Source organism: Athene noctua, chromosome 6 (assembly GCF_965140245.1).
Source record: "Athene noctua chromosome 6, bAthNoc1.hap1.1, whole genome shotgun sequence".
Lineage (NCBI taxonomy): Eukaryota > Metazoa > Chordata > Aves > Strigiformes > Strigidae > Athene > Athene noctua.
In genome coordinates, this window is record NC_134042.1 from 40,764,338 (window position 1) to 40,777,497 (window position 13,160).

Here is a 13,160-nt window from a genome sequence, read left to right on the forward strand (position 1 = left end):
CTAGAAAAAGGTGGATCGTCCGTCCGTGCAAACCCGGATGCTAACAGTGCATTGAACAGGCAGAATAGTAAGTGCTTTAAAGCCCCAAATCAGCATTTTGTTTCATTAAATGAAACTTGAATTACGCCCTAGAACACCTGGGGGTCAGCCTGTTGATTTCGAGGTGAAATCACCTCACGAATGTGTCCCGTGGTGGTTGTTCCCCCCAGGCGCTGGCCCTCCGCAGGCGGGCAGGGCTGATCGGTCGGGCCTGTGTTCCGTTCCCCCGTGCGAGACCCCGGCGCCCCGCGGGCCGCTCGCCCCGCCGGTCCCCGCGCCCTTGTGGATCCGCGGAGGGGCGAGCGGCCGGCAGCGGGCCGGTTAGCTCAGTTGGTTAGAGCGTGGTGCTAATAACGCCAAGGTCGCGGGTTCGATCCCCGTACGGGCCAGCCACATGTTTTCTTTTTCCGCGCTGCCGGATTTGTTCCCTCCCCGCGGCGGGTCCCTGGTCCCGCGAGGGGGGCTGCGGCGGGCGCGGGTCACCCCTGCCGGCGCCTTTTCTTGCGTGCGGGTTCCACTTCCCGCGTGGCACACGCTCACTTGCCCCTGGCTGCGCGGCCTTGCGCCCCGCGGGTGTGCGAGACCCCCCCAGTCGGCGGGGCGGGGCGCGGCGCCCAGACCTCGCCCCGGGAGACGGAAGCCCCCTCGGGCGAGCTCCCCCCAGCCGGTCGGCACGGCCGCCGGTTTTTGCCCCCGCGCGGCCGCCGTCGGTGCCGCGCGGCCCCGCCCCAGGGGCGCGGCGGGCCGCTGCCGGGGGCGCCATTGGCCCGCGTGCCGCCGGTGCCCCTCGCTTCGCCCCGCGCCTCCGAGACCTCCCGCGGGGGCTGATGCGGCTCCCGCCTGCTGACGCCTGCCAAGATGGCGGCTCCTGAGGAGGGGGGTGCCGAGGCGCCGCCGCCCCCTCCTCCTGCTGAAGACGAGCCCCCCGGAGGGGCGGCCGCCGCCGCCTGCGGGGTTCCCCTCGGCGTGGCGGCGGGCAGGGCCGCCCCGGCGGCGGCGGAGAAGGGCGGGGGTGCGGTGGGGCCCGCCGACCCGCCGCCCCCCGCGGAGGGCCCGGAGCTGCTGGCGGTGCCGGAGGAGCTGGCGCAGAGCCTGGCCGGCACCGTCCTCTACCTGCAGGCGGACGGGAGCCTGGTGGAGGGCGCGGGGCTGAGCGCCGAGGAGCAGCGGCGGCTGCTGGAACAGCTGCTGGCCGCCGCCGAGAGCCCGGGGCTGGACACGGCGGAGCCGCCGCCCCGGCACGCCGCCACGCCGCTGGCCCCCGCGGAGCTCCAGCGGGTCATCGAGCAAGTGAGCAAGGCCCAGGAGCAGCAGAAGCTGCCGCCGGCAGCCGCTTCGCTGGAGCCCTGCCCGGGGCCGCCGCCGTCCCGGGACGCTGGCGCGCTGCCGCCGCAGGCCTGCGGGGCCGCCCTGCCGCCGGCCAGCATCATGCACAACGCCGCTCAGCAGCTGCAGAGCGTGGCCCAGCAGGTCGCCATGCAGCAGGGCAAATCCATGGCGGCCGCCCGGCTCCTCCCGCAGAAGGTAACCGAGGCGGGGGCTGGGGGGAGGGAGGGAGCCTGCGGCGCCCGCTTGGTGATGAAATCCACCGCCGCGGGCAGGTCGGGGGTGGGGTGTAATTTTTTAGATCTTATTTCTTTGCCTTCCTCCTCAGTCACACCTGCCCTTGGGGTGTAGACTCGAGTCTCGCAGCTGAAAGAACTTTCAGCGTGGTTTAGAAGAATCCGCGTTTGAACGTAGATACTAGCTGATGCGGTCAGTATGTCGGTGTGACTACACGTGCAGCTAAAACAGCCTGGAAGAGCAGTTTTGTAGTGGTTTAGTGGTGATGCACGGGTAGATAATGCGTGCCTCTCTTAAAGAAGGTGACAGTACCTGGGCTTTTGGCCCACGTTTTAGGGTGCAGGGATTGTCAAACGATTGGTTTGAGCTGAGGCAGAAGTTTGGGTGGGGAGATTGAGGGAGGTGAACAGTAACACATACCTCCTCTTAATCATCATCACAAAGTTCTTTTTGAACAGAGAACTTAGGACGGTATGTCCTGGATCTGGTATTCGGCCTGTGTCGTTTAGCAGTTCTCCTGCATTTGGTTTGCTGAAGGTTATGAATCCGCCCTAGGTGACGGCATTGACCCTGCTATTCCAGAACGGGGCTGCTAGCAGGAAACAGGGCTGCGACATGGCCGAAGAGCAAACTTCACATGCTTTAGCTGAACAGCAGTCACATCAGTAAATGTGCAGGAAAGCCCGTAGCTTTAAGGAAGGGCATCTGTGCTTTGATGCGTTGAAATGGAAAACTAATGATGTGCATTGGTTTCTTTGCACTTTTCTTTAAAGGGCATGTGTGTATCATCTTGATAAGTATTGTCTTTATTTATAACTACTGTATTTGTGTAATCTCGACTCTTCCTTTTTTCCACAAAAGCAGCTGGAAGCCATTTGTGTCCAAGTGCAGCCAGGACAGATGAAGGAAACTGAAAGGCCAATGCCATCATTGGCACCAATCCAGCCCAAAACTATAACGCTGAGTCAGTCGGTTGGTAGAAATTCTAGCATACCAGGACTTGGCATTATTAATCCCCAGATAATTAGGATACAGCCTGTTACAGGAACTGAGCAGCAGCAGCAGCTATTCCTGCATAGTTCTTCCGAGTCTCCAATTCAGTTGCTTATGCAGAGACCTTTACCAGCTCACGGATCGGTGTCTGTGAACAAGATTCCCCCACCTAAGATGCTAAATGGACAGAAAGTTACACGTGCCACAGTATCGGCTACAAGGTCTCCAAACATTACCAAGGTTGCAGCCAGTGCAGCAAATACTCTGATACCATGCCTTGAAAAAAAACAAAAAGATGACAAGTTAAAAAAATCCTTGAAAGTGAAAACTCGTTCTGGACGGATTTCACGCCCCCCCAAATACAAAGCTAAAGATTATAAATTCATTAAAATGGAGGATTTGGCTGATGGTCATCAGTCTGATTCTGATGACTACTCTGAGCTGAGTGTAGAAGATGATGAAGAAGGGAAGGTGAAGGGAAAGGATGCATTATTCAGTTCTTCAAATTATAATCTGAAACCCAAAATGTTTAAGTGTCAGACTTGTGAAAAATCCTATATAGGAAAAGGTGGATTAGCAAGACATTATAAACTTAACCCAGGCCATGGACAGCTGGAGTCTTCACCTCAAAAAATACCTTTAAATAAGCCTAATGGAAGTATATTTGTGGGCAATACCCGTGGAATAAGAGAGGAAACGATGAGTCCGGCGCATTTAGATTCAATTGCTGTCACTTTAAATAATGAAAATGCACTAGGTACCAGTCTGGAAGAAACTGTTGATTTGAAGGCTGGAGAACAGGTAAGGTGTGTTACTCAGAAAAGCTGTCAGTTCCGTGGAAAGTAGAATGACAGTTTTGTAGCCACATAGTCTTGTACTGTTCAGAAATACCAACCGATAAACTAAATTATTTTCCCATTAAAGTGGTTTAAAAATAAAATTATTGTCTCTTGCAGTGTTGCAGATTGAATAGTATGCCTCCACAGGCACATAAAACAAATTGTTCACAGAGTTCATTTGTTACTGATTTTCTGACACAGTTTTTGGATTGAAAAAACCTTGTCTGCATAAATAGCTGCCTTCTCTGCATTTGGATAAGAATGCGGTGTTGTTCAGTTACAGCCTTTAGCATGATAGACAGCAAGACATCGTGTGCTCTATGAATTTCTGCTACTGAGATTTTTCTGTGATGACACTTGTTTGGAATCCAGCACTGGACCACAGCTTTTCCTAGAGCAGGTTTTGAAAGTGTGGCTTAACTACCCCTGCAAACCAGATACTTTGAAACTTGAGTCTCTGGGTTGGAAGCTACTTTAGCTGCAAATTTTTTTCCGTGATGTTTTAAGCTGGTCACTTCAAAGTAAAGTTTCTGGTTTAATATTAAAATGACTCTTAACATCTTGTAGCAAGAGCTGATACAGCTGCTGCCCAGGAAAAAATACTCATTTAGATACAGCGGCGTGACATTTATTACTTTTATCTGTAAATGTGAAGTTGTTCTCAGAAATGGGAAGATTTACAGTTTAAGATGCCAGTGCAGCAAACAAGCCCCCCCTGTCCTCTACGTTCTTCTGTCATCTTTGGAAAAAGAGAATTGCTGAATCTGAAGTCTGCTCTCTGTATTATTATGTAGTTGTTACTTCCCTGTACAGCACTTATTTTCACCAGGATTATGGGAATTTAGAAAAATGTCAGTCAGTCTTTTAAGTAATACTGCTACTGACTGCTAGATTGCTATTGTACCTTCCACTTTTAATATGGGTAATACTAATATGTGGCAAATATGGGTTCTACAAATTTGCAGCTTAACTCCCTGATTTTGTTACAGTTTTTGGGCAGGTAAATACTCTCTAGAAGGAATAGAATTATTAAAACTGGTACACTGGTACAGACAGGAAGGCAATCAAGATCCTCACACTCAACCTGGTCTGATGTCATATTTAGAACTAATTTAGCAATTTAATCCCTGGATAGAACTGACATAAATTTGCCCTTTTTAGAACTTTCCTAATCACTACAATAGTAGGGAGCTACTGAATACTGGGATGAAAATGTACAGATTATGAAAAGAAGCCTGATAGGCCTCAGTACTGTTGTAAACTCTCTTAAAAAATATTGGGATGTTCTTAGAAATTCTAGCTTGGAAGGGAAGACGTGTTCAGTAAGAAATCACTGCTTGGATCAGTAAAAAACTTTGCACTGAAATCACAATAACTTAAAAATAGAAAATGTTGAGTCTTATAACAGAAGTTGCTGCTTTAGTCTTCCCTTGTTCTTAGGGAAGACTAAAGATTTTGAAATGTGGAAACTCTGCAATATATTTTGAATTTTAGTTACCAGACTTGTCACTGTTCATGGCTGTTCAGAATTTTTGTCTTCTTTATATGAAGTCTTAATGCTTTGACATAATTACAATGAAATCCAAATTTTTCTTTGGGTTTGTTTTACTGCTAATTAAGCAGTAAATTACTGCTGATTATGTCTACAACCTCCTTTGAAGAGGACATACTTTAGTATTTTTGAAGTAAACATATTTAACTGACATAAAACAGCTCTTTAACTATATTCCCTTAATCTCTGTATTTTGTATGACATTTTTTGGATCAAAAATGTTAACTTTGCAAATAATGGCATATATGTGTTGCAGAAGTAGCAGCCTTACTAACATATTGGATTTATTCCACAACTTTTTTTGCATTTATCCTTGTATCCAGTTTTGCATTTATTTAATATGCTATTGTTTGCATAGATGAACTTAATTATGAAACTGTATTCCTCAAAACACTGTTCAAAATAGTGAATAAATACTTTGTCTTTCTCTTAATTAAGACTTGCAAGTCTGCAGAAAGCAGAACCTTGATGGCAGAACAACAAAATGAAATCAGTTCGGGACACCGGGGACCCGTAACACCAAAAGGACCTGGAAGACCCAGACGACCAAAGAGACGTGGTCGACCAAGGATGGGTGGAAGATCCAGGTGTTCTGGAAGGCTTAGCAGACCTGGTCAGTCCCCTTCAAAGTCACTTAGTAGTGTGTCAGCAGATCACAATGTATTCAGAAGAAAAGCTAGGTTAAAAGAGGTATGGTTCTCTTCTGCAATTACTTCACAAGTATTTTCTCCCTGCCCTCTTTTTTTCTTTTTTTTCCTAGTTTTTTTAATCACTTATTTTCAAGGAATCATTTTCAAAAGGTTGATTTTTTTTTTTTTTTTTTTTTTTTTTTGTTCATCCTTATATACTGACAAGATGAAAGTCTCAGATGTCTTCTAAGAAGAAAACATTAAGTTGTCTTTTAAGGAAAAAATACTTCTAGCAGAACACTGGACAAAGGGAAAATTGGAACTCAGTTCGGAAAGGGACTTTTGACATGTAGATATACTCTTGCTATCCTTTTTATGGAGAAGGAAAGTTACTAGCCACTATTACTTACTGCCTCCAACACAGTAAAAAGAAATAAACCTAACTGAATTTGGACAACAAAAAAAAAAAAAAAAAAGAAAAAAACGCAACCAACCAAAAAACAACCCACAAAAGCTCTCAGGGGGGGACAGAATGGGCATTAAAATCCATGCAACTAACAGAGTTTTTTGTTTGTTCCTGTGAGTTGTGCAAGATCCTTCAGGGCTACTAAATCTACTGATGTTGCTCTTCTGTGAATTGGCAACATTTGTGGTACTGAGTTTTGTCTGTATATGGGTAGTAACTGTTTTGAGGTTTTCTAATTTATCTCCTCTTTTGGTGCTATGTTTGCATCTATTCTCAAAGCTGCTTAAACATATGGTGTATCTTTAAAAAAAAATAGTTCTGAATGTGGGATTCATAACCTCTCTAGGCCGCTTTGCTCTAATAAACTCATTCTGGCTTTTGACAGCTAATACAACAGTGTGATAATGAAGACTTAATGGAGCTGGCTCTCCCACGTCTTACGAAGCTTGTTACAGTATATGAATTTCTGTTGATGAAGGTGAGGGTTTTTTATGTAAAAATTTTCAATTATTTTAAGGACACTTCTGTTAGTATACATTAAAAAATTCCTTTAGAGATGTATCTGAATTTCCTAAGTTAAGAGTTGTGCAGAATGTAGATGTTTTATACATCACATCAGTCTTACACAGGCAGAACTCTGGTAAGTCTCTTGATTTAAAGCCTTGCTTTCTGCTGCGTGTTTCAGTGGCATTTTTGAATATTCCATAATCTTTTGACTTGAATCTTTCTATTTTAAAATGTTGACCAAAACAAACTGAGAGATTTTAATTTAATATTTTTTTTAAACATAGGGAGGGGGAAACAAACCCATTTTTTTTCCCCTCATCTCTAGGTTGAAAAGGGGTATCCAGCCAAAGCTTACTTCCCAGATGTGTATAGGGAATTTGAAGACTTGCATAATATGGTAAAGAAAATGGCTTATGATCACCTCAGTAATTCTGATTTGCTGAGCTGCCACCAGCCTGTTGAAATAAAAGATGCTAAGGTAATAAAGCACTCTATTTGGAACCCTGATTTTTTTTTTGTTTGTTGTTTTATTTATTTTAGATGCTTTGCATTTTCATTTTTGTCTGATAAGCTTTGCAATGCTGCTAAAGTTATTTGAAGAAAGCATGTTTCTGATGAGCAAAAATGAACATTATTGTAAAAAATCAAACAACTAACCAAAGAGAAAAAGAAACCCATAATAAAACTACAATTCTAGTTTATGGTAGTAGATACAACTAGAAATATTAAAAAAGAATTCTATCAGTGCTGATATGTCTTGCCTATCTAGAGTAGTATGAAACTGCATGTTACTGCAAGGTGTATTTAGCATTAACTGCTAATAAAAGTACATCTTGATGTTTGATTAGGAAGGACGGGTCTGTATTTAAAAGGAGAGGCCTTGATTTAAAGGGATAAGTGGTTTCATTGCAAAATGAGCACAAACTAAATGCATCTGTGCAGTTCAGTGTTGTACTAACATATATGAAAGGTAGTGAATAAGTTAATAAAACTGCAAACTGCTATTTCAGTTACTCTTCAGATTCATTATTTATGCAGCTGTATCTAGAAAAACAATGTAGGTTTGATTTTTTTCTGGTGGTTGTTTTTTGGTTTGTTGTTTTTTTTTAAATGCGGATCTATTTATCCTTACGGATCTTCATCGATCTATGTTCCCCTTGCTCAGAATAAAACAGCTCATTGTACATAACATTTTTTTGTTTTCCCTTCTCTGTTTCCAGTAGTGAAAACACTATTTTATATACTACCTCCAACAAAATTTGTAAACAGTGTGCTCATTAGGGTACATCAGCACTGAACTTGCAACAACTATGGGAGGGGAACGTACTGAAAAACTCGGAGTAGGGATGGTGGAGATAATATTTTGGTTTTTATAATAATCCTGGTTTAAAAAATTAAGTCCTGTATGGATTGTTAGCAGTGGTTAATATTTATTTTTCAGAATAAATCATGATGTTCACTGTACATATGAAAAAACTTTCTAGAATTACTGCATGCTCATGGGGCTATTTTGTAATTAACACTGATGTTTCAATGAAGTTGCACCAAGTAAAGGGATGCTGTTGATACTGGCAGTCCCAAACTGGTTCGAACCTCTTTCTTGCTTCTCTTCAGTGTTAATGTGCATTCTTAATACAGAATTATGCTCTTTAAAAAAGCAAAAAACAACCACAAACCAAACCAAACTCCAAAGCAAGCAAACAAAACAACCCAGCCTTGAGAAGCTGTGTAGTAGTAGTACACCTACATAAGGATGAAGCACAGGAATTGGGGGGGGCAGGAAATCCTAAACTAGCACTAAGAGATACTCTTAAATAGAAAGACTTAAATGGTTTTTAAATACTGGAAAGCCTCAGCAGTATTAAACTCTGCTCTTAGTAATTGTCTCTGTATTCTATATATAACCATTGTACTCCTAATTCTTTCAAGTTTGCCTGTTAATATTCACCTTCAAATGAAGGTCGTGTTCTATTAATACGAAGGCTAGTAGAAAACATGGGAGTCTAGATACTTCATTGAGCTGTAATGATTGATTGTCAGATTAGACCCTGTGTAATTCTAGTTGTTTTAAGAAAACAAATCAGTATTTCAGCATTTATGTATTCAGATTGGAGAGGCTAACTTATACTTTTTTCCTGTAACTGTTTTTAAAGGTTGCTGAATCACTAGGAATTACAGAAATACTCACTGGAGAACAAAAGACGCAAGGTGTAGACTCTTGTTCACAATGTATAACTAAAATGGTTAGTGAGCAAGTGCCTGTGGAGATATTGGGACAAAAACGGTTAGCTGAGGTATGGAATACCTTTGTAAAAACTAAAAACAAAACTAAGACAAATTAAAACTTTGTAAAACACATAATTATTCCTTACAAAATCATACTAGTATTATCTGACTGGTGTTAAAGTAAGGCTTTCGTGGTGTTTGGAGTTTGGAAATACTTAAAGCTACCCTCTACTGTGGTATCGTCGCAGAACATATGAACTAGCATGCTAAATACATATGTTGGGAAGATATTAGTGGCATTCAAGACAGAATCTCAAAAGCTTGCAGGTAATCTCATGATACAAGGAAGAAAGAATTTTGCTGAGTACTAGCAAATGGGAGCCCCACAGTGAGAAGGATTCTCAGATTCTAATAACTTGTATTGAGTAAACAGGCTAACCTACAGCCGGCTCGGACATTGGAGAAGTGGTTGCTCTGCTAATTGGTGGTAGATGTGCATGAAAACAGTTCCTTTCTTTCTAACAAGCCAGTTGACCAGATTTAGCTTGTTTACAACTGTAGCAGGGAGCTGTTTCCTCTTCTTGAAAGTCACATCTCTCTGGTTCATCCCCTTAACTGTTCTACTTTTTATTTAATCCAGACTTGTTTCTGGTGGTGGATAAATAAGACCAGTGCTTTTCCATTTTCTCCCTGTGGTTAAAGAGCTGACAAGTCTTTCTTCACTACAAAACAATGCTGGACAGGTTGTTCACAGCCTTTTACTGAAGTTGGAGAGAGAGCTTATAGCAGTACATGCTGTACAGTTAATCACAAAAGCTCAGACGGAATCTTGATGTTGAAGCAAAGGCAGATTGTTTCAACTAAATACCAAAGTAATTGGTAGTGTTTTGGCAAAGCGAGGGCTGTGTTTAAACCCTTACCTTTTAGAAAGGCCTTTAGTGTAAAATCTTGTTTTCAAGGATAGCATCAGTTCACTGCCATGAAGCACCCACAGTTAGTTTGTGATCTTTTCCAATATTGTCAGCTGTTACAGTGGCAGCCAGTTAATTATCTCTTGTATTGACAGAGCTCAGGGGAGGAACTGTTGCCATTGGCCAAACGGACCAAGTTAGAAGATGTAATGGAGAATGTGAATAATGCTTATACCAGTCAAGATGAAGTGAAAGAAAAGAGTGGGAATTTGTGTACGCCGTTTGAAAAAGATGGTAACCTTTTCAGATTTTTCCAATTCTGTTCTGTTTGTGGAGGAACTGAAAAAAAAAAATAATCTTCGTTCTTCAAGCTACTGTGTTTTTTGTCTTGAGGCTGCATTTCTTAACTTGCTTCCCAGGTCCTTCAAAAGCAACTGTTTAACTGGAAAGGCCTCGGCAGGGGAAAAAAAGTTATGAATGGTGCATATCACAGCCGTAGTTCAATTCTGAATGCATGACAATCCAGATATTGCTACTACCGCAGTACTATGAGAATAGAACTGTCCTCTACAACGTACTTCCTGAATGCTTCCTGTCGGCTCTATCCCTTATAGTGGAGGTGGTGCATGACCTTTGTGTCAGCAGTGAGAGAGCAGGGGAGGAAGCAGTGTGTGCGTCCTTCCTCTTTGCCCCTACAGGCTGCAAGAACAGAATCATCAGAGCCTTGTGGATCCTGGGGGAGAGGGCGAGAGCTGGTGCACGCTGTCCTCTGTCCCAGGGGAGATGCAGGACCTTAAGATTGGAATTGAGGCGTGATTTGCACCAGTCTTTGGGTGGTTGCCTTTTTTTTTTTTTTTTTATTCCCTTGTCTTTATTCCGCCTGCCCCTCAGATTGGCAGGGTAACTGGATTAGAAAGGAAAGAGGGGTGGGTTCTCAGCTGTCATCTCCCAAAACTCCGCTGGTCTTTTATGCAGAGGTTTTGCAGTAATTCAGAGACGTTACAATCACTGTTGGGAAAGATTTCAGACCTTGCCCGATTCTAGCAAGACGTGTATATCAGTACTGACCTCTTGATTTCTAAATATCTTTTTCTGGTGTTGCTGTAAGCCGCTTTCCTTTTGCCCTTTGCATGTCTTTCTGTCGGTGGTTGTGTTTTTGTTTTCCCCCTTACTTTATTTTTCTTTCTCTGAAAGGCTCTCTGCATGACCACACTTATTTCTTGTTGTATTATAATTTTCTTCTGGGCTACGAGTTTCCTGAACTTTGTTTCACTTGCATCTGCTAGTAGGGCTTTTACTAGTCTACAGTACAATAAGTTAAAAATGGCCCTTCTGCAGTTAGGCCTCCTTTGTTGTGCAGTTATATCTTTCATAACAAAAAACCCCAAACCCAACCTGCTTGTTCAATAATAAAAACTGACAGCTCATGCTACTGCAGCTTAGTAGTTATTGTTCAACTACCTACTGGTTTGTGAGCTGGCTACTGGTCCAGGTGAAATAACTGGTAGAACAGTGTTGCACCTTTTCTGTCACAGGATCAAAGTGCTCCTGGAGCCATTAGCACAGCTAATTAGATATGTAGTAACTTAATGACATGTCTGAGTCCAGGATGAGCTTATCAGCAGAAATTTTATCATGTTTAAATGCTTCTGTCAATTTACTAATGGTAATGGGGATGGGCAGCTGACAACTTTGTGCCTGGTATATTCTTTATGTTTTAATGCTACCAGCTGTATGCCAGAAGGAAAAAATTCTGTTTGACTTTCAGCCCACGTTGGTTTTAGGATTAAAAGAAAAATGCACCTCTTAATGTAAAGTCCCTTGGTATGGAAATACTCAATATCATTTCACTATCCAAAAATTCCTTAAGTATTTTTATACTGGCTTTCTCATTGGGAAGTGCTGTGAAACTCTTGTAAGGTGCTTCAGGTTTGCTAATTTGGGGGAAGAAACCAAGGAAATAGTCTAGTTTTTCCTCCAAAATTATTGCTGAAAAATAATTTTTCGGACAGGCAACATTAGATTGCCCAATAAAATTACATTTCTTTCACCTTTTCAGGTTTAAATCCATTAAATGGAGAAATCCTGCTTTCAGAAGACAGGCATATCACTTGCTGCACAACTGCAAGTACATTACCAACAGCAGAGGAACATAATTCACTTGCTGATTCAAGAGTTAGAATTGAAGCTGAAAGTTCAGGTACCTTCTCCCAGACTGTGAAAATGAGGATAGAGTATTCCCAACCTGTGAACATACAGGGACCAGATATGGCAAGCGACGCGTCTCTGCTGCATACTGAAGTTGTGTTGCCTGTTGAAGCAGATGGCTCATCTGAACTAGTTCAAGCGCACTTTGTGAGTGAGAACGCGGCAGGGGGACTGTCAGCTCCTGAACTCTGCAACTCTGTCTCAGAGAATGCAATGGGCAGTCAGAGCACTGACTTACCAATGAGCGAAGAAAACGGTCACAATCAAAAATATCAGAAACTGCAAGAAGACTGTAATTTTGCAATTAAAGAACATTCTGAACAACTTAATAATGCTGATGTGAGTGATGAGGTACAGGAACTTGAAAAAGTTTTTTCAACAAACATCATGCCAATAAACTACCCACAGAGTGCTCAGACTGAGTCACACCAGAATGCTGTCCAGGAAGCCTCCCTGCCTGCTCATGTGAACCATGAAAACTCTTTAAAAAATATGAATGAATTTTCTTGTGGGACAGAGGAGCAACATGAGCTGGAGAATACAGTTACTGTAGATGAAGCTGTAGCCTTTGAGATTACTGATGAGAGCCATGATTTTTTGTCTCAGGGACATGAACAGATTTTTATTCAGACTTCAGATGGGCTTATCCTGTCTCATCCAGATACTGCTGTTTTGTCTCAGGCAGAAGGCATCGTTATTGTAACCGATTCCAATGGTACTACAATGCACATTCGCACACCTGAGGGGATACCTTTGGAAACCGTGGAAGCACTACTGGCAATGGAAGCAGATGGCCAAAGTGAAGATATTTTGCTCTCGCAAAGTGAATTGGAGCCATAAATTAGAAAACTGTATATGCTTTCTTCTGGAAAAGACTGACTCTATAAAATGTATATTTTTCTAATGTGAATACTGAAATAATTGAAATTTAACTTATTTGTAAACTGTTTCTATGCCCTGTACTTTTTATAACTTATGTTTATATAAATCTAGCAGCATTGCAACCAAAAATTCTAGAATTAACATCGTTCTACTTGCTTTATATGTTGGGGGTGGTTGGAAAGTGGAAATCTGTCAACCCTAAAACTGTTGCACTATTCCCTTTTGTTACCTAATTCCTTTTCTCTCTAGCCATCTAAAAATGCAGTAAAGTTGTACTGCTGTTCAGCAGTGATGTGCTGTGTACTGGCGAGCTGTATATGGGTAAAATAAAAACCATAATAGAAA

The 13,160-nt window shown here is 42.6% G+C and overlaps 1 protein-coding gene and 1 non-coding gene across 4 annotated transcripts; both read left to right on the top strand.

Moving 5' to 3' along the window:
• Positions 1-354: 354 nt before the first annotated feature.
• Positions 355-428, top strand: TRNAI-AAU (transfer RNA isoleucine (anticodon AAU)). Its single transcript has one exon. It is a non-coding gene; the product is annotated as a tRNA-Ile (tRNA).
• A 384-nt stretch (positions 429-812) lies between these two features.
• On the top strand, positions 813-13,160 carry ZNF839 (zinc finger protein 839). 3 transcript variants are annotated; one of them, XM_074908683.1, is made up of 8 exons: positions 813-1,563; positions 2,464-3,396; positions 5,425-5,676; positions 6,467-6,559; positions 6,914-7,066; positions 8,742-8,882; positions 9,881-10,019; positions 11,785-13,160. In XM_074908683.1, the coding sequence occupies exons 1-8, from the start codon at positions 898-900 to the stop codon at positions 12,771-12,773; spliced, it is 3,366 nt and encodes a 1,121-aa protein (XP_074764784.1). In that variant the 5' UTR covers positions 813-897; the 3' UTR covers positions 12,774-13,160. The 3 variants fall into 3 exon arrangements, with proteins under 3 accessions (XP_074764784.1, XP_074764786.1, XP_074764787.1); XM_074908685.1 differs by having other exon boundaries at positions 2,467-3,396; XM_074908686.1 differs by lacking the exon at positions 8,742-8,882.